General features: G+C 56.0%; 1 protein-coding gene across 19 annotated transcripts in view; it reads right to left on the reverse strand.

Moving 5' to 3' along the window:
- Positions 1-22348, reverse strand: part of ARHGAP39 (Rho GTPase activating protein 39) — a 73649-nt gene that overhangs the window by 6008 nt on the left and 45293 nt on the right. For 17 of the 19 annotated variants that reach the window (XR_004522937.2, XR_004522935.2, XR_004522936.2 and 14 more), the window contains 4 exons: positions 18323-18406; positions 9210-10569; positions 6806-7367; positions 936-1028 (listed from right to left, as the gene is read on the reverse strand). Coding sequence is in view for 14 of the 19 variants with exons in the window: in XM_033843329.2 (XP_033699220.1) it covers positions 936-1028; positions 6806-7367; positions 9210-10569; positions 18323-18406 (2099 nt within the window). In the remaining 5 variants the exon portion in view is untranslated. The remainder of the gene's footprint in view (positions 1-935; positions 1029-6805; positions 7368-9209; positions 10570-18322; positions 18407-22348) is intronic. The other 2 variants (XM_073794294.1, XM_073794292.1) reach the window with 1 other exon arrangement.

A 22348-nucleotide genomic window follows, 5' to 3' on the forward strand; every position in this document is an offset into this window, starting at 1 on the left:
CAGAGCCTCTGCTGCTGTGCCAGGTGCCCAGGCCAAGAACCTCGAAGGCTGCTGGGTGTGGCCAGGACCTGCCACCTCTTGGCACGGACTCTGCTGGGTCCTGGGGGAACCAGCCCCCTCCTCTGACCCACTCGGAGCTCCAACCACCCCCGGCCCACAGGAGCCTGCACTCTGTGCCCCCAGCCCCCCCTCACTGCTGCATCGGGACTCCAGTGGATGGGCTCAGGCAGGAGCTCAAAGCTCCTTCCCCAAGGACAGGGCCCCAAGGGCGGCTGGGAAGCCTGGACTGTGGCTGCCCCCCTTCTTCTGGTGAGGCTAGCATGTAGCCAGAGAGCTTCCCAGAGGAAGGGGTGCCAAGGGTGAGTCTCACAGGAAGAAGAGTGGGGCAAGTGTGGGTAACCAGGTACAGGTGGGATGGGGGCTGGTCCCAGGGCCCTGGTGCCAAGAAGGGAGGCTCATGGGGCAGAAATGGACGGCTGGGTCTCCTGGCCAGGAGAGCACAGCCTTGGGCTAACAGGGCTTCTCTGGAGCTTGGGTGGGGGTGGGTGTGCTGGGGGCCCCAGGGAAACAATGCCAGGCTTGGCCCCCAGCCCCAGGGGTGGCCCGGCTGGAGGTCAGGGCTGGGGTGGCACCTGCCCACAGGGCACGCCCTCACCTCGGCGTGCCTCCAGCAGGCCCCGCCCCACTGAGAACCCAGCACGCACGTTGGAAATTGTTCTGAGCACCGTGGAGAAAGGCGCAGGGCAGGTGTGGCCTCTCCCAGGAGCCCTGTCGACGACCCGGGCTTCCAGCCCACTCAGGAGGAGACCTGACGGTTAGTGTCCCCCCGCTGTCCCCCCAGCCCAGAAGCGGTTAGAGAGAGGAGGCCAGGCGGCCGAGGCCGGAGAGCAGAGCTGTGCAGACGCAGCGCACAGGGGCTGCGGGAGAGGCCCTACCATCCGGCTCCTCAACATAAGGCTTGGGTTTCTTTCTCAACTTGGACTTCTTCTTACTGTTCCTTTCCAGAAGCGCTTTCATGTGCTGTGTCACTGGGGAGCAAACAAAGGGTGAGGCCACAGAACACAAGGAGGAACACGTGCCCACACGGTCCCGCTCGGGGCTGACCCTGGGCAGCTGGGAGGTCACTGCCCCAGCCTGCTGGACTCCTCAGAGGGAGATGGGCTGATGCCCCGCCAGAGGGGGAGGGGAGTGCCGGGCGGGGGCGGGTGTCTCGCTCAGAGTCCTGGGCACAGGGGTGGGTGTGTGGGCACACCTGGGTCGTGTGGCTGGGGAGGTGCCAGGAACGTGCCCCTGGGCAGTGGGGAGAGGATGTGGTCAGCTCATGACCCGCTGGCCGACAGAAAGGCAGGGGTAGGGAGCCCCCTGAGAGGGCCGCAGCCCAGCCATCTGGTTCCTACGTGGCTGCGCTCCAGGGGCTGAGTGGGTGCTGAGCGAGAGAGAGGGGCCTGGCTCCCCTCTCTGGCTGACCTGGGCACCCCCCCCACACACACACACCCACACCCCGCACAAAATAACTCAGCGCTGTCGATCCGGACCCTCCATCCCCCCATCCCGTGCTCTGGAAGGAAGTCGAGGCACACAGCCCACACTGAGGTGGGATTCACGCTCCCCTCATGGTGGACCCTCTTACCTACATAAATTATTTGTAATTCTTTTTTTCTTTCTTTCTTTTTTTGGCCGCATTGCGCGGCATTCGGGGATCTTAGCTCCCCAACCAGGGATCGAACCCGCACCCCCTGCAGTGGAAGTGTGGAGTCTTAACCACTGGATCACCAGGGAAGTCCCATATATCTATCTAATCATTTATATCATATTCATTCATCTTACATTCATTCATTCATCTTACATTGTCAGCTTACAGTTCAATATGACTTTATTCTGTTCCTTAAAGTGCTCCAGCTTTGGCCCCGGGGAGCTCTGTGTCCTGTGACCCGTGTCCTGTGACACGCCCCGTCATCTCCCCTCTGGCACATCCTCCCTTCAGGCACTGCATCTTGTACATTCCCTACCCCAGCCTTAGAATCAGCTGTTTCTCCAGACAGCTCTGGTTCCTTTTAATGGAAAATGGTAGAAACCAAGAGCTGCGGGTCAGGTGTCCTCAATGCTCTTGGGGTGTCACTGCTTCTAGGCCCCAGGCTGACAGGGCAAGGAAAGATACATGTGTATACGAGGTTGAAGAGACTCCCTTCTCTTCCAAGTGTTTTAATCAGGAATGGAATGTTGGATTTTGTCAAATGCTTTTCCTACACTTATTGAGATGATCTTATGTTTTTTTTTTTTACTCTGTTGATATGGCAAATTACATTGATTGATTTTTGAATGTTAAACCAACTTTTCATTCCTCAGATAAACCCCACTTATTCAAGATGCATTATCCTTTTAATATATTCTTGGATTTAATTTGCTAAAATACGGTTCATTTTTGTCCTATCCTCATGAGGGATACTATCTGTGCTTCTCTTTCAAATTTTTGGTAATGCCCTTTTCTAATTTTGATATAGAGAGAATTGGGAAATATTCCCTCCACTTCAATTTTCTGAGTTAATTGCTACACAAACAATGAAATATTTGATAGAATTCACTAGTGAAGCCATTTGGGCCTGGAATTTTCTTTGTGGGAAAGTTTCATAAAGTACCAATTTCTTTAACAGATATATGATTTTTCTGGTTATCTATTTTTTATTGAGTGATCTTTGGTAGTTTGTGTCTTTCAAGGAATTTGTCTATTTCCTCTAAATTGTCATATTTACTGGCATAATGTTGTTCATAATATTTCCTTACTATCCTTTTTTTTTTTTTTTTTTTGCGGTACGCGGGCCTCTCACTGTTGTGGCCTCTCCCGTTGCGGAGCACAGGCTCCGGACGCACAGGCTCAGCGGCCACGGCTCACGGGCCCAGCCGCTCCGCGGCACGCGGGATCTTCCCGGACCGGGGCACGAACCCGTGTCCCCTGCATCGGCAGGCGGACTCTCAACCACTGTGCCACCAGGGAAGCCCCTCCTTACTTTTTGATATAATTTCCTCTCACTGTTTTTTTAAGCTTCTTAAAGTAGCTGAGGTAACTGATTTATTTCCTAATACAGTTAGGCACCATAAATTTCCCTCTAAGTACTGCTTTAGCTGCATCACACAAATTTTAATGTTTTGTTTTCATTTTCTTTCAATTCAAAATACTCTGCACCTTCCTTTTTCATTTCTATTTGACCCATGGATTGTTCAGTAGTATGTTCTTTAGTTTCCAAATACTCAGGGATTTTCCAGGTATCTTTATGTTGCTGATTGCCAATTTAATTCCACTGTGGTTAGAGAACACACTTTCTATGACTCACATTCTTCTTTTTTTTTTTTTTTTTAGTATTTATTTTGGCTGTGCCGGGTCTTAGTTGCGGCACGCGGATTTCTTCGTCACGGCACGTGGACTCTTAGTTGCGGCATGCGTGTGGGTTCTACTTCCCCGACCAGGGATCAAACCCGCACCCCCTGCATTGGGAGTGTGGAGTCTTACCCACTGGACCACCCTATGACTCACATTCTTTAACCTTTATTGAGACTTGTTTTATGGCTCAGAGTATGGCCTATTTTGGAAAAGTGGCTGAGATCTGAGTCCAGATGCTCTGGGTGCAGTCTTTAACCTTGCCTACTCCATTGTAGCTGCTTTGCTTCCTAAACAGACCTTCAACTAGTCCTTTTGTTTTCAGCTCCGTGGTCATTCCCACTTCCATACCACTGCTGGAGGAAGCTGGCTCCACCCACTGCTGCACTTTTTAGGGTTTGCTACTTGCTTCGACTTGTCAGCTTCCCCACCACCTGCTTGGGATCCACGTTTCTTGGTCGGCCAAGTCAGTTTCCAGCCACTTGTCCATATGCTTTTCAGCTTCCAAAGCATAGTTGTTCTTCCTCTTCCATTCTCTTTGTCCTGGTGGGTTTTAGTATTTTTTATTGTGATAAATTATACGTAACATAAAATCTGCTATCTTAACCATTTTTAATTGTACAGTTCAGGGTATCAGTTACATTCGTATTACTGTGCAACCATCACCACCATCCACCGCCAGCACTTCTTCATCTCCCAAAATGGGAAGTCTGTGCGAATCAAACAACTCTCCACGCCTCCCTCCCCGTAACCCATGGCACCCACCATTCTGCATGAACTTGACTACTCTAGGGACCTCATACAGTTATCTGGCTGATTCGTGCAGTATTTGTCTTTTTGGGTCTGCCTTATCTCACTCACCATAATGTTTTCAGGATTCAGCCATGTTGTAGCCTGTGCCAGAAGTTCCTTCCCTATTCGGCTGAATAATTCCATTATGTGTACAGATGACACTTATTTATCTATTCATCCATCAACGGACACCTGGGCTGCTTTCTACCTCTTGGCTATTGTGAATATGCTGCTATGAACATGGGTGTACAAATATCTGTTCATGCTCCTGCTTTCAATTCTTTTGGGTATATACCCACAAGTGGAATTGCTGAGTCCTATGATAATTCTATTTTTAATCCTTTGAGAAACTGCCATTCTGTTTCCATAGTGGCTGCAGCATTTTACATTTCCTTGTGAGGTTTCTTTTTCTGCCTTTAAAAAATTCCTTCACTGTTCTTTTATCGTGAGTTCAGGGTGGAATGCAAGTAAATGCACGTGATCGTCCTGCCATCTTCACCTGGAAGGCAGCGTCTTGCTGTGAAGGCACATGTAGCCCTCAGGGTCTGCAGCCTTCCCGTGTGCTCTTTGCAGAGCATCCTTGCGATGCCTGTGCTGACAGCACGCTTAGGGAAGTCCAGGGCAGAAAGGCTGTGGAGTCACCTGGTGGTGGCTGGTACAAAGGTGTGACCACGTGCGAGCCGAGGCTAAGCCAGGGGGTGGGGTCACGTGAATTGGGGTTCACTGTGCGGTACCTTGTTTCCTCGGAGTGGTGACCACACAGCAGATGTCAAACACGTGCTGGCAGATGAATCAAACGCTTCTGAGGCCAAGGCAGGCAGTGTGGTTCAGGGTGAGGCCCCACACACGGGAGCCAGCTCAGCTCTGCCCCCGTTGGTGCTCCCAGGATGGACTGCATTTCCTTTTTCTAAGCACAGGCTAGGTCTTCTGGGCTGATGGGGCCTGCCCTCCTGACTGGCAGCCGGCACCCATGTTCTTGACAGGGGCCGGTGGGAGGGAGATCGAGGCCTCTCCTCTGGGCTCAGTGACGAGCAGGGCCTGGCAGAAAACGCCCACCCAGGAGTGGGTCTCAGGGCTGGAGACAGGGCTTTGGCTGGAGGGCAACCCTGTGCCACAGATGTAAGACCAGATCCCACAGACACAGAACCCTGCTAGCGGGACCACACAGACCCAGTGCGGTCTGTGGGCAGAGACCACCGGGGCCTCAAAACCATGACTACCAGGCTGCAGCTCGGTTCTCTCAGTCTGGCTCCTATCGCACAGACACTAGGGCGAAAGTGCACTAACCTCCGTGCAAAACCGCAACGTCCAGCTCTCCATGGACGCCCCAGCCAGAGCGGGCACAGCCTGGAGCCTCTGGCCTCTGTCCGCGGCTCACTCACCTTTCACTCAGCAAGCACTCCTGGGGCCCCCGAGGGCTGCGTGCTGAGCGGCGGACACACACTTCCAAACCTCCAGCTCACGGCAGGGACGTTTCAAGACCTTTTTGGAAGAGGCTGAGGTGAACCATGAAGCCACTGGGGGCCCACCTGCTCCTGGGAAGGTCTGAGAAGACAGAGGCAGGTCCAGGCTGCCCGCTTCGTCCAGGGAGCCCCCTGGGGAGACCCGTCTGCAGTGTTCGTGATCCTGCTTCAAAAACTGCAAGCCTGAGCAAACATTTCACGGCTTCCAAGATCTGCCCCTAAACGGCTGGTGTGCTGGACGGTGCCTACGCTTCACACACCTTCCCCGGGCCCCCCACTGCCCTGCAGCCCTCATCACTGTGTGCACAGGCCTCAGCCCCCCACACCTGGGCTGGGGCAAAGCCCTGGCTAGACCAGCATGGCTGGCCGCTCCCACCGAGCAATCTTGGGCACGGCAGACACTCACGGACACGGACACGGGCGGCAGACGGCCTGCTGCGCTGGCAGGCGCTGCCTGCAGCTCCATCCCCATGCTCACTCTGCCCAGCCCAAGGCGAGCACCGCCGGGCTGGCGGGACCGTGGCCCAGAGTCCTCCCCAAGGAAGGCCAAGCCAGGGCCCACACAGACCTGACGCGTGGCCTTCAGGAACCCCAGGCAGCCGTCAGCAGGATGCTGTCCATGGTGGTCCCAACCTCTGCACGCCTGAGGCGGCTCAGGCCAGCTCAGCTCACAGCACCTCAACAGCCTATGGCACAGACCCCTCAGACCCAGCGCTGGGCCAGGGCGCCCATGTCCCTCACCGCCTCAGAAGCCCCCCTGCGATGGCCACAAGGCATAGTGTGAGCCTGGCCAGGGCAAACGCTGCAAGTGCACACAGGCTGACTGGCCTCCCTGCCCTCGTCAGGCAGGGTGACCAGGACGGTAGCCTCAGAGTGGAGTGGATGCCGGCTGGCGAGACATGGGTGCAATGGGTCCTCACGCAGACCCCCACCTGTCAGCCCGTGGCCAGGGAGGGACCCTGTGCCTCCACTGCCTGTGGCTCTTCTCAGGGCCTCAGTGCTGAGAAGGGGCTGCCTGAGGACCCCGCATCCCAGGGGAGGCCAAGGACGTGCCCCTCCGGGAGATGCTGTGTTTGTGTACCTGCTGCTGCCAGGTGCCACCCAGCGCAGACGGAAGCTCTAGCCGCAGCCTGTATTGAGCTGGTGGCAGAGCCCAGGGGTCCTGTCTGGGTCTTACCTTTGGTGTCGTTGACGGGGTCCATGTGCCGGTAGATGTAGCCCTCCAGGTAGGAGTGGAACTTGGGCGTGGGCGGGAAGAAGGCCAGGCAGATGGCCATGAGCTCCCAGCCGCGGGCCAGGCTCTCGAGGCGGAAGTTCTCGGTGGTCTGCCGGCACAGCTGGATGTAGAGCTCGTCCCGCAGGCCCTGCACGCTCCAGCCCTTGGTGGCGATCTCCAGGGCCACGTGCAGCGGGTCGGCCTTGGCGCGCCGGTCGCCCATGTACATCTGGATCAGCTTGAAGACCTCACAGGCCTCCTTCTTCACGTGGCGGTCGCTGGTCACGATCATGGGCTTCTTGATGGACTCGCTGCTCCACGCCAGCATGTTGGCGATGGACACCTTCCGCCGGAAGAGGCCCTGCGTGTGTTTGTTGAAGTGCTTGGAGGCCCAGTTCTCGATGTCGGTCTCCGAGGACGGCTTGCGAAGTGTGAAGGTGGGGAACACGCAGCTGGCGCTGGGCATCACGCTCCGGGTCTGCCGGCTGCTCTCGAACTGGGCGCAGGTGCCGAGGTCCTCAGACTGGGGAGGACAGGGGGGCTGTGAGGGGGTGGGGGCCCCACGTGACCCAGCCAGGTGAGAGATGTGGCCCCCCTACCCCAAGCGGGACCTGAAGCTGCTGTAGGAAAGAGGCCTGGGCGGGGTGGGGGGGGGTGGGGTGAGGCCGGGCCTGGGCTTCCAGCTCTGCACCTTGTACTGGTCTAACAGGGACCCAGAGAAGCCCTCCCTCTGACTTTTACCCTGCGGGCTTGGCCTCCGGGAGGTGCCTGCCCTGGTCTGGAGACCGAGGTTTGGGGGTGGCCAGCATGGGTCTGGGGGCAGGAGGGAGCCGCGCACGTGTCTCGTCAGCTTCTTGGGCTGCCGTAGCCCCAGGTAGGAGAGGGCCCGGGGACGCTGCATCCCCAGTGCTCACAGGGCTCTCCCCAGGCAGGGAGCTGGACCGTGCGTGGATGCAGGAAGGTGCTGCCTCCTACTGGCCTTGCCGCGGCTGTTTGGCTTCTGCTGGTTCAGATGGAAGGTCAGCCCCACAAAGCAGCAGAAACCCCCAGATGTAACATTTGACAGAGAAACCAATGTCTCTGGGCCACAACGGCTGCACCCTTTTCCCCAACAAAGATCGCGTTTGGAGTCTCGGGCATCGGGAAGAGCGACGCCATGCAGAGGGGCAGAGCCAGGCCTGAGAGGGCCGTGGGCTGTGGCCCTCCGCTCCCGTGATGCTGGGAAGGGAGAGCGTTGCCCCAAGCCGCACCCCCACCCCCACCCCCGCCACCAACAGCCTCCACGTACCTGCACTCAGATAACAGCCCCTCACTCAACACTCTTTAGGGGCTCCTGTCCCCTCTGTCTGGGAGGTGGGCTCTCGTCCCCAAACCCGTGCTGGCCTCCCCAACCCTTGGTCTTGAAAGCAGGGAAGGTACCTCCCTGGGCAGCGCCAGGAGTGGACCTCGGTCAGGCCCCTGGAGCCCACGCGTCCTGCTGTCCAGGTCACACGCTGGGAGCCGGGTGCCCCAGGACGCAGCTGTTCACACTCCACCTACCACCTGCCCCCCCGCCTCTTCCCATCTGTCCTGATGTCCTCCTGTGTTACAAGCCACAGACAGAAATGCTGCTCTGAGCTCTCCAGTCTGGAGGAACACTAAGTGCCCCGGGGGATGCTGGCCACCTAAGATGCCGTAGTTCTTGGGCATGTCTTCCCCACCAGGACTGGGGGTGGACATGAGGATCCTGACCCCGGGAGGCCCTGTGGCCACTGCCAGCTCTGAGCAGAGGCCAGGGCAGACCCTCAGCCTTGGCTTCAGGCAGCAGACTGGTGTGGAAGGTCAGGGACCAGGAGGTGAGAACGAGGATACTGGGCCACACCAAGCCCTGGGCACCATGCTCCTTGCTCGCAACCGGGACAGCAGGTGCACAAGGATCCCGAGGGCCTGATGGATGCCCACGCCCAGCACTGAGCAGGGAAGACACCGCAGGCTGGGCTTCTGCCTTGGCTCCAGCTGCAGTGTGGGGTTCTGGGAGCCACCTGGGGCTTGCTGAATGTGTCCTGGCCCCAGGCTCTGAGCCACCCAAGGAGCGCCTGGTGCTCTACCTGCACAGCTCCTCACCTGAGAGCCATTCACAGGTGGAAGAACAGAGGCTCAGGGCTCAGTGGGCAGGTGGCGGCCTCTGTGGCCTGGAATCAGGACATGGCCTCTAGCCCCCTGGTGACGTGGCAGCACTGCGGGGCCTGGCCAGCAGCCGAGGTAAGAGACCCCCGTGCTGGCAGAGGCCTGGGGGGCATCTACCGTCTGTCCTCACTCACGCCTGCTGGGAACCGTGAAGCCACACCACCCCTGCCCGGGGACCCGGCCGCGGCCCGGCCCCTACCTGAGAGGGGTGGAGGTAGGGCTCCGGGGAGGCCAGGCTGGTCTGCACAGACACGCTCTTCTCGAGCAGGGCCTGGGGGAAGGCGAGCCGGTCCGAGGCGGCCCTCTGCCAGTGCTTTTTGCTCTCCTGCTGGGCCAGCGCCTCATCCTCGCTGAAGGCGCGCACCACAGGCCCAGGCATGGGCAGCGGCACGGCCCCGTCGCTCTCGTAGCCCGAGCCGTCCTGCTGTGAGTCCCAGCTGCCCCTCTGCTTCATGTGCAAGCGGGCCTGCTGTGCCTCCCAGGCCAGCCGGGCCTGAGCCAGGAAGGGCTCGGCCTCGCCCCGGGTCCCATCCCCCTCATGCGCCTCGCCCTCTGCACGTCTTGTGGGCGCCAGGCTGGGGCTGCACAGGGGCCGCTCCTCGGTCAGGGGCTGCTGGCCAAGCGGGTCGCGGTCCCCGGGGCCCTCGGTGGGCAGGGCGCTGGGGGTGTGGCACGCAGAGGGGTTCCTGCTCTTCCTCTTTCGTGTGCTGGGGGAGCAGCCCGTTGAGGACATGGTGTCCTGCTGGCTGGACCAGGACATGGCATCGTCCTGGGCCTGGGGTAGTGGCATGGGCGGCTGGGCGGACCGCAGCTCGGGCCCCTCCATGCTGCTGTAGTCCCCGGATGTGACCCCCAGGCGCTGGTCGCGCAGCAGGCAAGGGCTGGGCTGCAGGGAGAGGGAGCCGCCGCCCGGGTGGGGTGAGTACTTGTGCCTCGGGCCCGCGCGCAGCTTGGGGCTGGAGCCGGCCTGCTCCACATACACCAGCTGGCGGACATACTCCTTGCCAGCCGGGCTGTACTCCAGGCTCAGGTAGCGCTCGGGGCACTTCTGCCTGGTGAGCACCAGCTGCTGGTAGGGCGACGCCGAGGCCTGCTTGGGCGGCTTGCGGCTGGGAGACCGCCGAGGCGAGCTGGCCTGATAGCCCCCGCCGGCCTCAAACTGCACATCCATGGGGGGCTCGTCATAGATGGGGGCCTGGTACTCCACGGGGGGCTCTTCGTAGAGGGGGGGCTCGTAGGCGTAACGCGGGGAGGACGGCTGAGAGTCGGCGGCGGGCTTGCGGGGCTGGGCCAGCAGTGGGGAGCAGCTCCCCAGCTCAGCCCTCTTCAGGAAGGGTGACGGCCTCCGCTCTGAGAAGAAGACAGGGCCGTCCGCGTCGGAGGTGAAGGTCTGTAGGCTGGGCGAGTGCTGTCCCCCAGAGGGTCTGCGGGAGCGACCCCTGGGCTGGCTGTCCAGGGGGTAGCCGTTGCCCTGGGGGGAAAGGAAGCTGGGCTCCCTGTCGGCAACTTTGATGAGCATGCGCTCCTTGGTGCCCGAGTTCCAGCGGAGCGAGGAGGTCCTGGTGGGGGCGGGGGGGGGGGGCGGTGCAGTACAGGTTACCTGGGGAGGTCCTGGGGATGGGCAGGTTACCTGGGGAAGTCCTGGGGGGAACAGGTTACCCAGGGAGGTCTTGGGGGGGGGCAGGTTACCCGGGGAGGTCCTGGGGGGAGCAGGTTACCTGGGGAAGTCCTGGGGGGGAACAGGTTACCCAGGGAGGTCTTGGGGGGGTCAGGTTACCTGAGGAGGTCCTGGGGGGAACAGGTTACCGAGGAGAGGAGGAAATCTGACCCCTTTGCCAGCCTGGACCCATTACCCACCTGCTGACCTCATGGGCGTCTGAGGTCAGGGCCCAGAGGCCTGGTCATTTCTCACTGTCCTCTTCAAACCCGCCCCCCGGGGGCTGCAGGCTGTGGGGGCCTGGTGCCTCCTGGGGCTCCCAGCAGCGAGCTCTGCACTCTTCATAGGCCCTGACCTCTGGTCACTGCAGCCTAGAGTAAGCTGCCCTCCTGGCCTGGGAACTCCCCTCACACATTTCCCTGCAGCCTTCCCCTCTGGGGGCTCTCCTGATCCGGGAGCTTCCCCCAGACCCCAGCTGCTGCCCACGGCAACACTCCCTGCCAGGGCCTCTGTGAGTGTCTCTGCTCTGGTCCCACGCTAGAACCAGGCACAGAACTATTTCTGTAAGGAAGAGCCAGGAGGGGGACCTCCCAGGGGCCTCTCTGGCTTTGGAATCGATGCGTACTGCCCTGCAGGCCTCACTCCCGGCCTCGGCACCTGCCTGGGTTCCTACCAGGGGTGGCCAACACATCCCTTGTGCATCAGCATCTCAGGCCTTGGATTTCAACCACAGAGGCTCCTGTGAACTCCAAAAAGGCTAACTGCCCTCCTCTGACTGCCCACACACACAGTCGGCACTCTGCACCTGACAGAGACGATAAAACTGTCCCCCAGTTCCTGAGAAAGCCTGCATCAGGCTAAGGGAGAGCTGGGGAGCTGTGGGGCCCAAATCACGGCCCCGCCACCGAGCGCAGGGGGCCACCCAAGACGCTCAGCCTCTTCTGAGCCTCACTTGCCTGGTGACATGAGTGACACTGCCCCTCGGGATACACGGACTTGACCACACACCATATCCGCCCACTGAAGGTCTGCACCACGTCCCACAGCTGTACCAGCCACGACGGGCCGGACCAAGTCCCAGAGAGATGAGTGGAGCTATCCTCTGCCACCTGCTCCCCCACCCCAAGAGACTCCTGGCCGCTTTAAAGATTTTCCTTTTACATTATTTATTTATTTATTTATTTATTTATCTATTTATTTATTTATTTAATTTGTCGGCCGCATTGGATCTTTGTTGCTGTGTGCGGGCTTTCTCTAGTTGCGGCGAGCCGGGGTACTCTTCGTTGCGGTGCGCGGGCTTCCCGTTGTGGTGGCTTCTCTTGTTGCGGAGCACGGGCTCCAGGCACGCGGGCTCAGTAGTTGTGGCTCGTGGGCTCAGTAGCTGTGGCTCGTGGGTTCTAGAGCAAGGCTCAGTAGTTGTGGAGCACGGGCTCTAGGTGCGTGGGCTCAGTAGTTGTGGCTCGCGGGCTCTAGAACACAGGCTCAGTAGTTGTGGCGCACGGGCTTAGTTGCTCTGTGGCATGTGGGATCTTCCCGGACCAGGGCTTGAACCCGTGTCCCCTGCACTGGCGGGCGGATTCTTAACCACTGTGCCACGAGGGGAGTCCCTTTGGCCCATTTTAAAATCAGGTTGTTTTCTTACTGCTGGGGTTTAAGAGTTCTTTGTATATTTCAGATAACAGTCCTTTATCATTTGTGTCTTTTGCAAACATTTTCTCCCAGTCTATGGCTTGTCTGCTCATTCGCTTGACACTGTCTTTCGCAGAGCAGAAATTTTTAATTTTAATGAAGTCCGGCTTATCAATTGTTTCTTTCATGAATCATGCCTTGGACGTTGTACCTAAAAAGTCACTGCCAAACCCAAGGTCATCTGGGTTTTCTCCTCTGTTACCTTCTAGGAGTTAGTTTTGTCTTTTACATTTAGGTCTGTGATCCATTTTGAGTTAATTTCCATGAAGGGTGTAAGGAATGTGTCCAGATTCATTTCCTTGCCTGTGAACGTTCAGTTGTTCCAGCACCATCTGTTGAAGAGACCATCTTTGCTCCGTTGCATTGCCTTTGCCCCTTTGTCAAAGATTACTTGACTATATTTATGGGGGTCTATTGGTTGTTTCTCCAGTCTATTCTATTTATCTATCTATTCTTTTACCAATACCACACTGTCGTGATGATGGTAGCTTTATAGTAAGTCTTGAACTCGGGGAGTATTATTCCTCCAACTTTGTTCTCCTTGAATATTGTGTTGGCTGTTCTGTGTCTTTTGCCTCTCCATAGAAAATTTTTTTAACATCTTTATTGGAGTATAATTGCTTTACAATGGTGTGTTTTCCATAGAAATTTTATTATCGCTTTGTCAATATCCACAGAACAACCTGCTGGGATGCTGACTGAGACTGCACTGAACATATAGATCAAGTTGGGAAGAGGTGACATCTTACTCCATTTACTTAGTTCTCCCTTGATATCTCTCATCAGAATTTTACAGTTTTTCTCACATAGATTTTTCACATATTTTGTTAGATTTATACCTGTTTCATTTGGGGGGGATATTAATGTCAATGCTATTGATTTCAACTTCAAATTCCACTTGTTCATTGCTAGTATATAGGAAAGCAATTGACTTCTGTATGTTTAGCTTATATCCTACAACCTTGCTATAATCACTTAGTTCTAGGAGTTTGTCAATTCTTTAGGATTTTCTACATAGATGATCATGTCATCTGTAGACAGGGACAGTTTTATTTTTTCCTTCCCAATCCGTATACCTTTTATTTCTTTTTCTTGTGTTACTGCATTAGCAAGGACTTCCAATACGATGCTGAAAAGCAGAGGTCAGAAGGGAAACTCTCGTCTTGCTCCTGGTCTTAGTGGGAACGCTTTGACCTTCTCACTCCTAAGTGTGATGTTGGCTGTAAATTTTTTATAGAAATTCTTCATCAGGTTAAGGAAGTTCCTCTCTAGTTCCTAGTTTACTGAGGGTTTTTTTTTTTAAAATCATGAATGGGTGTTGGATTTTTGCCAAATGCTTTTTCTGCATCGGCTGATACGATCATGGATTTTTCTTCTTTGGCCTATTGATGTAATGGAGTATTACTGATTCTCAAATGTTGAACCAACCTTGCATAACTAGGATAAATCCCACTTGGTCATGGTGTGTAATTCTTTCTATACAGTGGTGGATTTGATTTGCTAATATTTTGTTGAGGATTTTTATATCCATGTTCATGAGAGAGACTGGTCTGTAATTTTCTTGTAATGTGTTTTTCTAATTTTGATATTAGCGTAATACTGACCTCATAGAATGAGTTAGGAAGTATTCCCTCTGCTTCTATCCTTTGAAAGAGACTGTAGAGAACTGCTATAATTTCTTCCATAAATGTTTGGTAGAACTCACCAGTGAACCCATCTGGGCCTAGTCCTTTCTGTTTTGGAAGATTATTAATTATTGATTCAACTTCTTTAACACATGCAGACCTATTCAGATTGTCTATTTCTTGTTATATGAGTTTTGGCAGACTGTGTCTTTTAAAGAATTGGTTTATTTCACCCAGGTTATCAAGTCTGTGTGCACAGGGCTGTTCATAGCATCCCTGTATTTTCTTTATTTTTATTTCTGTTTTTTTGGCCATGCAGCTTGTGGGATCCTAGTTCCCTGACCAAGGATCGAACCTGGGGCCCTCAGCAGTGAAGGCGCAGAGTCCCAACCACTGGACCACCAGGGAATGCCCTGTATTTCTTTCTAATGTCCAAGGAATCTTTAGTGATATCGCTTCTTTCATTCCTGATATTAATAATTTGTGTCCTTTCTCTCTTTTTCTTAGACTGGCTACTTACTGCTTATTGGTTTTATTCATCATTTCAAAGAACCAGGTTTTCATTTCATTGATTTTTTCCCATTAATTTCCTATTTCAATTTCACTGATTTCTGCTCTAATTTTTAATATCTATCTTTTCTTCTGCTTACTTTGTACTTAATTTGCTCATCTTCTCCTAGTTTCCGAGAATGAAAACTTGGGTGATTGATTTTAGATCTTTCTTCTTTTCTAATATATGCACTTTTCTAATATATGCACTGATATAAATTTCCCTCTAAGTACTGCCTTTATCACACCCCACAAATTTTAAGTTGTGTTTTCATTTTTATTCAGTTCAAAATAGTTTAAAATTTCTCTTGAGATTTCTTCTTTGACCCATGTGATATTCAGAAGTGTGTTGTTTAACCTGCAAGTATCTGCGGGTTTTCCAGCTATCTTTCTGTTACTGATTTCTAGTTTAATTCCATTGTGGTCTGAGAGCAGATACTGTATTATTTCTTTTCTTTTAATTTGTTAAGCTGTGTTTTATGGCCTAGAATGTGATCTATCTTTTCTTTTTTTTTTTTTGCGGTACGTGGGCCTCTCACTGTTGTGGCCTCTCCCGTTGCGGAGCACAGGCTCCGGACGCGCAGGCTCAGCGGCCACGGCTCACGGGCCCAGCCGCTCCGCGGCATGCGGGATCTTCCCGGACCGGGGCACGAACCCGCGTCCCCTGCATCGGCAGGCGGACTCGCAACCACTGTGCCACCAGGGGAGCCCATGTGATCTATGTTGATGAAATTATTTGATTTGGAAAAACTGCCATTTAGTATCTTGTACAAATGAATCATATTAAAGTGAGTGTCTGATGACTCCAAAATATAGACCTCTGGTGGGTCTGTTTCTACTATCTGCTTTTGTTCCTAATCAGTTCCGGCAATTTTAGACTGAAATTCTGGTGACTGTGTATGGAAAACTGTTGAGATAATTTGAGGCTCTGGTTTACTTTTGTTTCTTAGCAGGCAGCTGGGATAAGGGCAGATCGATCACCTGAATCCCATCTGGGACTGAGCTGACTGGAATTCGGGCGTCTATTCGAAGACTGGTCTACTTATGGCTCACCCTATGCCTTCGTGTAGCCTTTCAGGAGTCCCAGTAGAACATGGAATGCTGCCAAGGTCCCCTCTGTGGCTCCTGAGGAGGTGACACGTGTGCTGGGCTGCAATGACTGCCAGACCTTGGCCACACGTCCTGGCTCCTCGGATGCCTGCAGGAATATTTGGTCTATTTTGTTCTTGTTGTACAGGCTGGTCTCAGTTAAGTGAATCCACCATCACAGAAAGGAGAAATCCCAAGCGTCTTAAGAAACCAGTTGTGTAGTCTGGTCCCCCGCCTTTATCCTCTGACTGAGGCTGGGGCTTTCTGGATAAGGCCATGAGTCCTAATTACTGGGCGTGGGTGAGGCAGGACTTAGAGAACCAGGGTCAGCATGTGCGGTCAGGGTGAGAGTGAGAGGCCTCGGGCCGGGCAGCCTGCTCCAGCATGACCAGGACCAAACCCTGCAGCCTGACCTCATTACCCAGGGGAGAAGTCAGACTGCAGCAGGGCTCCACTCCCGGTTGCCGGAGGCTGCTCCCGGCCTGCCCCCCAGGCCAAGCAGGCAGAGCGGAGGGCGGAGGGCAGCAGACCCAGAGAGCCAGCTCTGGAGTCGGAGAGATCTGTGGCTGCACTCCAGGCCACTGTCCCCTGGCTGCAGGCTGTGGGAAATCACCTCCCGGCTCTGTCCCCGTGTCCTCATCAGTTCCTACGAGGATCAAACACGATGTGCAGATGCGCATACGATAAAGTCCTTAGCTCAGCACTGGCACACAGGAAACACTCAGCAACTGGGAAGCGTTATTTTGCACATCTTTTCACCCCTCGGCAGGAGGGACCCCGCCCCTCTGCGGGGCGAGGGTGGCGGGGCTGCGGCTGCGGAATGAGGAGTGTGGGAGAGTTGTCGTGTCGGGCGGAGTCCAGAGCACAGTCTACTCCAGGGCCCAGAGGGCTTCCATCGAGTCAGGGCAGAGGCCGGAACGGGGCAGCAGGAAGGAAGGTGCCCGGCAGACGGCACCCCTGGCTGAGGGCGGGTCACCCGCACAGGAGCCTCTGACTCCATCCCCAAGGCAGGCCCCGGGGTCACGGGCTCCCTGTCTTACCGGGAAACGAGGGCCGCCTGGGTCACAGAGCAGACGCCGGCCTCAACCACCCGCCCCCGCGCAGGCGGCCTCACTTCCTGCCCCACAGGCCGGCCCCTCGCAGCCCCGCAGCCTCGCAGGGCCCCCACCGCGCCCCCTCTAGCCTCCCGCCCCGCCGGCCCCTCCGTCTCCTCATGGCTCCCCAGACCAGGAGTCCCATGCTTCTCTCTCGACCCCTAACCCCCTGTTGGCTCTGCTCGGGCGGAGGCACCCAGGCGAGAGACGCCGCCCTTGTTCCGAGAAGGCTTCCGGCCACGAGGGGAGAGGCGGCCTCCCACGCCCGGGGAAGTGCTGGAGCGGGCGGGCGGGGCCTCCACTCAGCTCAGGGCAGTCGCCTGTTCTCCAAAGAAGGAGGAGACGCCTCCTCAGGGAAGCGCTGCTCCACATGCGGCCCCCAGAACCGGCAAAGGGCAGCAGGGAAGCGGGCTGGGACGGCTGCCGCGTGGGTCTGGAGGGAAGCCTCTGCCCGAGATGCGGGTGCAGCTCACGCGCAACAAGAAGAGACCACGTCAGAAAACCGGAGCCACGTGGTCCTCTGACCACCCAGCAAACCGCAGGCCCCTGACATGCCCTGCACCGGGCTGCACAGCCGCTGGCACACGGCCCCCCTCCTCAACAGTCTCCCTGTCCTTCCCGCTCTGTCTGGCTGAGGGAGCTGCTCTCACGCCCGGCCCAGGTGGCACCGGGATGGCAGGGCCAGGGCAGTGCCGGGCCACCACAGAGCAGGTGGCACGTGCGTCCCGCAGGGCCCAGGGCTGTGATGCGCAGCCGGCAAGAGCAGGACTCACTGCCCGGGAAGAAACACGTCCGGGGACCTGCCCTGCCCTGCAGCCGGGGTGAGGCCCTGCCCGTCAGCCACCGCACCCCTTTACCAAGGAGAACATGGGAGGCCACAAAACACATCTGTGGACACCACCACACCACTGGCCCCACGCAGGCCCAGATCCCTTACCACATCAACGAGCCCGGTCACCACTTGCAAGCTCAATCTCTAAACTGAGCAGAGTGCCAGAGGCCCCTCGCACCTGCAAATCCCTCCACAATTCACATGAATCCTGCTGGCCTGTGCTGGGGGCACCCGGCCCGGCCCCCCTCGGCTGCAGGGCAGGTGCTCCTCCAGCCTGGACACACGAGCTGACCAAGGGATGGCCCCTGCCCAGACCGACGGCTGCTGTGCCCAGGGTCCTGAGGGTCGTATCCAGAAACCCCAACGCCCTACAAGGCCAACCCAGGGCCGAGGGAGGCGAGCCTCCTCCCTTCCCTTCGGCTGGCACCAGTCTTCCCCACGTGGCCGGGGAAACACTCCGATGTGTGGCCCGGAGCTCCCAGGGAGACCACATGCTGAACAGCCCCCGAGGAGTCTGCCAGGGGCCAGGGCCGGTACCACGGACTCAACAGCTCCCCAAACTGCGCAGTGACTGGCAGCTGCCACGCGGGCCTGGGGCCACTCTGCCCCGGCGCTGGTGGCCCTGACGACCTCTCCTCACGTTCCACTGGCTGGGGCAGGGCCCTGCGTGCTGTGCACGTCCTGCTGAGCCAGACTCTCCTCCAGCTCACCGAAGAGCTGCCAGGAAAACCATCCCCGGGTCAGGAGACAGGGCCAGGCCTGAGGCAGGGGCCCTACCTGCAGTGGAGAAGGTGGCCGTCCGCACTGTAGTCCTGGTAAATCTCATAGTCCTTCTCAAGAAGACCTCCTGACGGCGAGGAACTGAAACACAGCAAAATAAAACGGAGACGTGAACAGAAGTGCAACCATTTAGAAACACGATACATCAAAAATAACACGCCTTTCTTTCACTTTCCAGAATGTGGGTGCTGTCCTTTTAGTTTCTCATCCACAGCTCCTGCCCACAAAGTCGTCCCCTTCATCTGATCTGAGTATTTCTTGGGAACGTGGAACGGATTGAACGGACTGGAGGCCCACCGCCCTCCTACAGGGATAGCCCACTACAGCCCAGGTCCACCTCAGAGCTGGGGCTCCGGCCGACGAGCTGCGGCTGGGCCTGGGCCGGGGCTGCAACCTGAGGCAGGTGAGGCAGACACACTTCTGCTCCCACAGGGCTCACACTCCGGGTGCAGTCCACTGCAGAACGAACCAGAACCTCAGGCCACTGTAGGACCAGACCGGAAGCAGCTCCAGGGAGGGCTCTCTAGGGGGGTGCATCTGAGCTGTGGACAGGAAAGTGGGCCGGCAAGGGGTCGAGCTGGGCATAGCCCGGGAACAGGAAGAGGCCACTGTGCTGAGACGCAGCAGGTGGTGAGGAGGGGGACACAGAGGGGCTCGGGCCGGGCCACCAGGCCCCGTGGGCTGGCCATGCCAGGAAGCCTGCACGCCCCTTCAGGTCAGGGGGCAGCTAACTACAGCCTGTGGGCCACGTCCAGCCTGCTGCCTGTTTTTGTATAGCAGGTGAGCTAAGAATGGTTTATATATTAAAATTTCTTTGTGTGTGAAATGTGAAAACTACACGAGGTTCAAATTGCAGTGTCCGTCAGGAACACGACGTGGGACACAGTCCCATTCGCTCATCTGCAACAGTGACGTGCGTGGCCACGGCACAGACCACAGGAGGCGCTTGCATCACTCAGCGTGGCGCAGGCCCGGCGATGCAGCTGCACCTCATTGGCCTGAGTGCCACACGCATGGCCGACCCATGACATTTCACTGACGCTTTTACTACCCTGCCTATCCACAATGCCACACCACGAAGAGAGTGGGCATGTACCGTTATGCCTTTCAGGCGCGGTGGCATGCGGGCTCTTTGCTGCTGGGTCGGCAGGACACACAGCCCTGCTGGAAGCACTGCAATGTCCCCAAGTGCACAACAGTCAGAGTTCGAAATGGAAACCTCATCGCAGCAGAATTACTTCACAAAATGAAAACGAAAAGGACCCTTACACCAAGTAAGCTCCCAAGGGGCTCATTTGTTAGCCAAGCAAGGAAAGCAAGGAATGCTGTTCACCAATGATGAGTTTATTAAATTGTGTTGACTGCAGCAGCGAAAGTTATGCGGCCAGAGAAAACAAACCTGCGTCGGACTACCAGCCTTTCGGCACAGACAGTCTTGAAGAGTCAAGGACAGTGAGAGCAGCGACAGCAGCCACGGATCAGAGGGTCCCCGGGCTCCGGACACCGCTCTGCAGGTGCTACTTCACTCAAGCAGTCAACACTGAGTCTGAAGTGACCGAGCAACTGGCCTCCATGAATCCTCTCTGTGGAGCAACTGCAGCTGAAAGTACTGCCAAAGAAGCTGAGAAAACACCTAATGCAGCCCAACCTGAAGTGGAATCTGCTAAGATGTGTGAACAACTGATCACGCTAAAACACGCATGTCAGAAGAAGCTCAGCTGGGAACCCACAGGCCCGCACAGGGTGGGTGTTCTTTTTGTTTGTTTGCGGTACGCGAGCCTCTCACTGCTGTGGCCTCTCCCATTGAGGAGCACAGGCTCCGGACGCGCAGGCTCAGCAGCCATGGCTCACGGGCCCAGCCGCTCCGCGGCATGTGGGATCTTCCCGGACCGGGGCACGAACCCGTGTCCCCTGCATCGGCAGGCGGACTCTCAACCACTGCGCCACCAGGGAAGCCCAGGGTGGGTGTTTAAGGGTACACACCGTACCCTTCACTGGCAGGTGCTCTGCAGAACACACCAAACCCATCACGAGTCATGAGACAGCAGCATCGGCTGAGAACTTCCTCTGCTCTCCTGGACTTTGCCATCACCAGTTCCAGGGATTTTTGTCAGAAATAGAAGCGAAACATCCCGACTTGACCTACTACACAACAGTTTAACAGCTTGAAAGGGGAAAGTTTTACTGCAGTTTTTTAAAAAACTCACGACCTAGACTGAAATTTTCTGTTTGAGAAAAACCTCTACTCGACCACTATCATCAAACATTGAATATGAGGGTTTTTTTTTTCAGATTTGAGAATGTTTTTCAATGAACTCAACCTAAAATTATAAGGCAAACAGAGCTTATATGAGATACCGAGACTGCAGTAGAGTCATCTTGACTACAGTGAACGTGAGTCACAAATAATATCAGAGGCTGTTCTATCATCTCCTTCCCGTGCCACAAAAATTAAAACAAGAAGATCTCCATTCCCACACAGTTTTGCAGCAGATATATTTTCTGAGCTCAAACTACTGGTGAACCTCAGAGGTACTGCAGGTTTAGTCCCAGACCACTACAATAAAGCCAGTCACATGAACGTTCTGGTATCTCAGTGCAAACAAGTTATGTTTAGGGGCTTCCCTGGCGGCGCAGTGGTTGAGAGTCCGCCTGCCGATGCAGGGGACACGGGTTCGTGCCCCAGTCTGGGAAGATCCCACATGCCGCAGAGCGGCTGGGCCCATGAGCCATGGCCGCTGAGTCTGCGCGTCCGGAACCTGTGCTCCGCAACTGGAGAGGCCACAACAGTGAGAGGCCTGCGTACCACAAAAAAAAAAAAAAAAGAAAAGAAAAAGTTATGTTTACACTATACTGTAGTCCATGCAATAGCCCCCTGGGTTTTCTGAGGAATCTGAACTCTAGGATTTAAATGACAGAAGAAAAGCCCACAACTAGCTAAGATGCTCTTAAGTACAAAGAGGAGACAGGGACGCTTCCTAGCACACACGAGGCTTGGGTGGTGCCCAAAGAGCAGACTGACGGTGCTGCAGGGAGAGAAAGTGACGTGTGGCACGGGTGGGCCGGGGAGAAGACGGAGCGAGGATCCTTCTGGCCACACACGAAGGTGGCACCAGGCAGACCTAGGCCTCCACGTGGAAGAGAAAACTATAAAGCTAACACAAGACATATAAGCGAGTACCTCTGGGCCCAGGCCAAGAAAGAACTTTCTAAGCAAAACGTTAAAAACAAACCACAGGCTTCCCTGGTGGTGCAGTGGTTAAGAATCCGCCTGCCAATGCAGGGGACGTGGGTTCGAGCCCTGGTCCGGGAAGATCTCACATGCCGCGGAGCAACTAAGCCCGTGCGCCACAACTACTGAGCCTGCACTCTAGAGCCCACAAGCCACAACTACTGAGCCTGCACGCCGCAACTACTGAAGCCTGTGTGCCTAGAGCCCGTGCTCCGCAACAAGAGAAGCCACTGCAACGAGAAGCCCATGCACCGGAACCAAGAGCAGCCCCCGCTCACCTCGCCGCAACTTGAGAAACCTGTGCACAGCAACGAAGACCCAACGCAGCCAAAAATAAATAAACAAATTTATTATAAAAAAAAAAGAAAAAGAAAAACCGTAAGGCGAAAATAATGGCAAATTTGGTTGCGTCAAAATCAAGGACACCAGGGACCAGTCAGCAGGCACGCCGAGGGGAGGAGCTGAGCCCTGGGGTCCGTGAGGGCTCCTGCACACTGAAGTCAGCCAGCAGCTCCAGAAGAAAGTGTGCGAAAGGCAGAAGCAGCCGATTCACGTCTGCGAGATTCTGCCTGACCAGATCTGCTGGGTAAGCCCGGTCCAGGGCCGCCCTGCCGGTCACTCACCCCAAACGCTCCCACCCGGGCCCCGGGCACAGAGGAGGAGGTGCAGGGCTGCCCCGGGCTGCAGGGTGCACGCAGCTTAAGAGCAGTGTCCTGCAGCGGGAGCATAGCCCACAGCCCCCCGTGCACAGGAACACGCTGGGCGGTGGACACACGCATGGAGCAGTTCGG

This window comes from Tursiops truncatus, chromosome 17 (assembly GCF_011762595.2).
Source record: "Tursiops truncatus isolate mTurTru1 chromosome 17, mTurTru1.mat.Y, whole genome shotgun sequence".
In the NCBI taxonomy this organism is placed as follows: Eukaryota; Metazoa; Chordata; class Mammalia; order Artiodactyla; family Delphinidae; genus Tursiops; species Tursiops truncatus.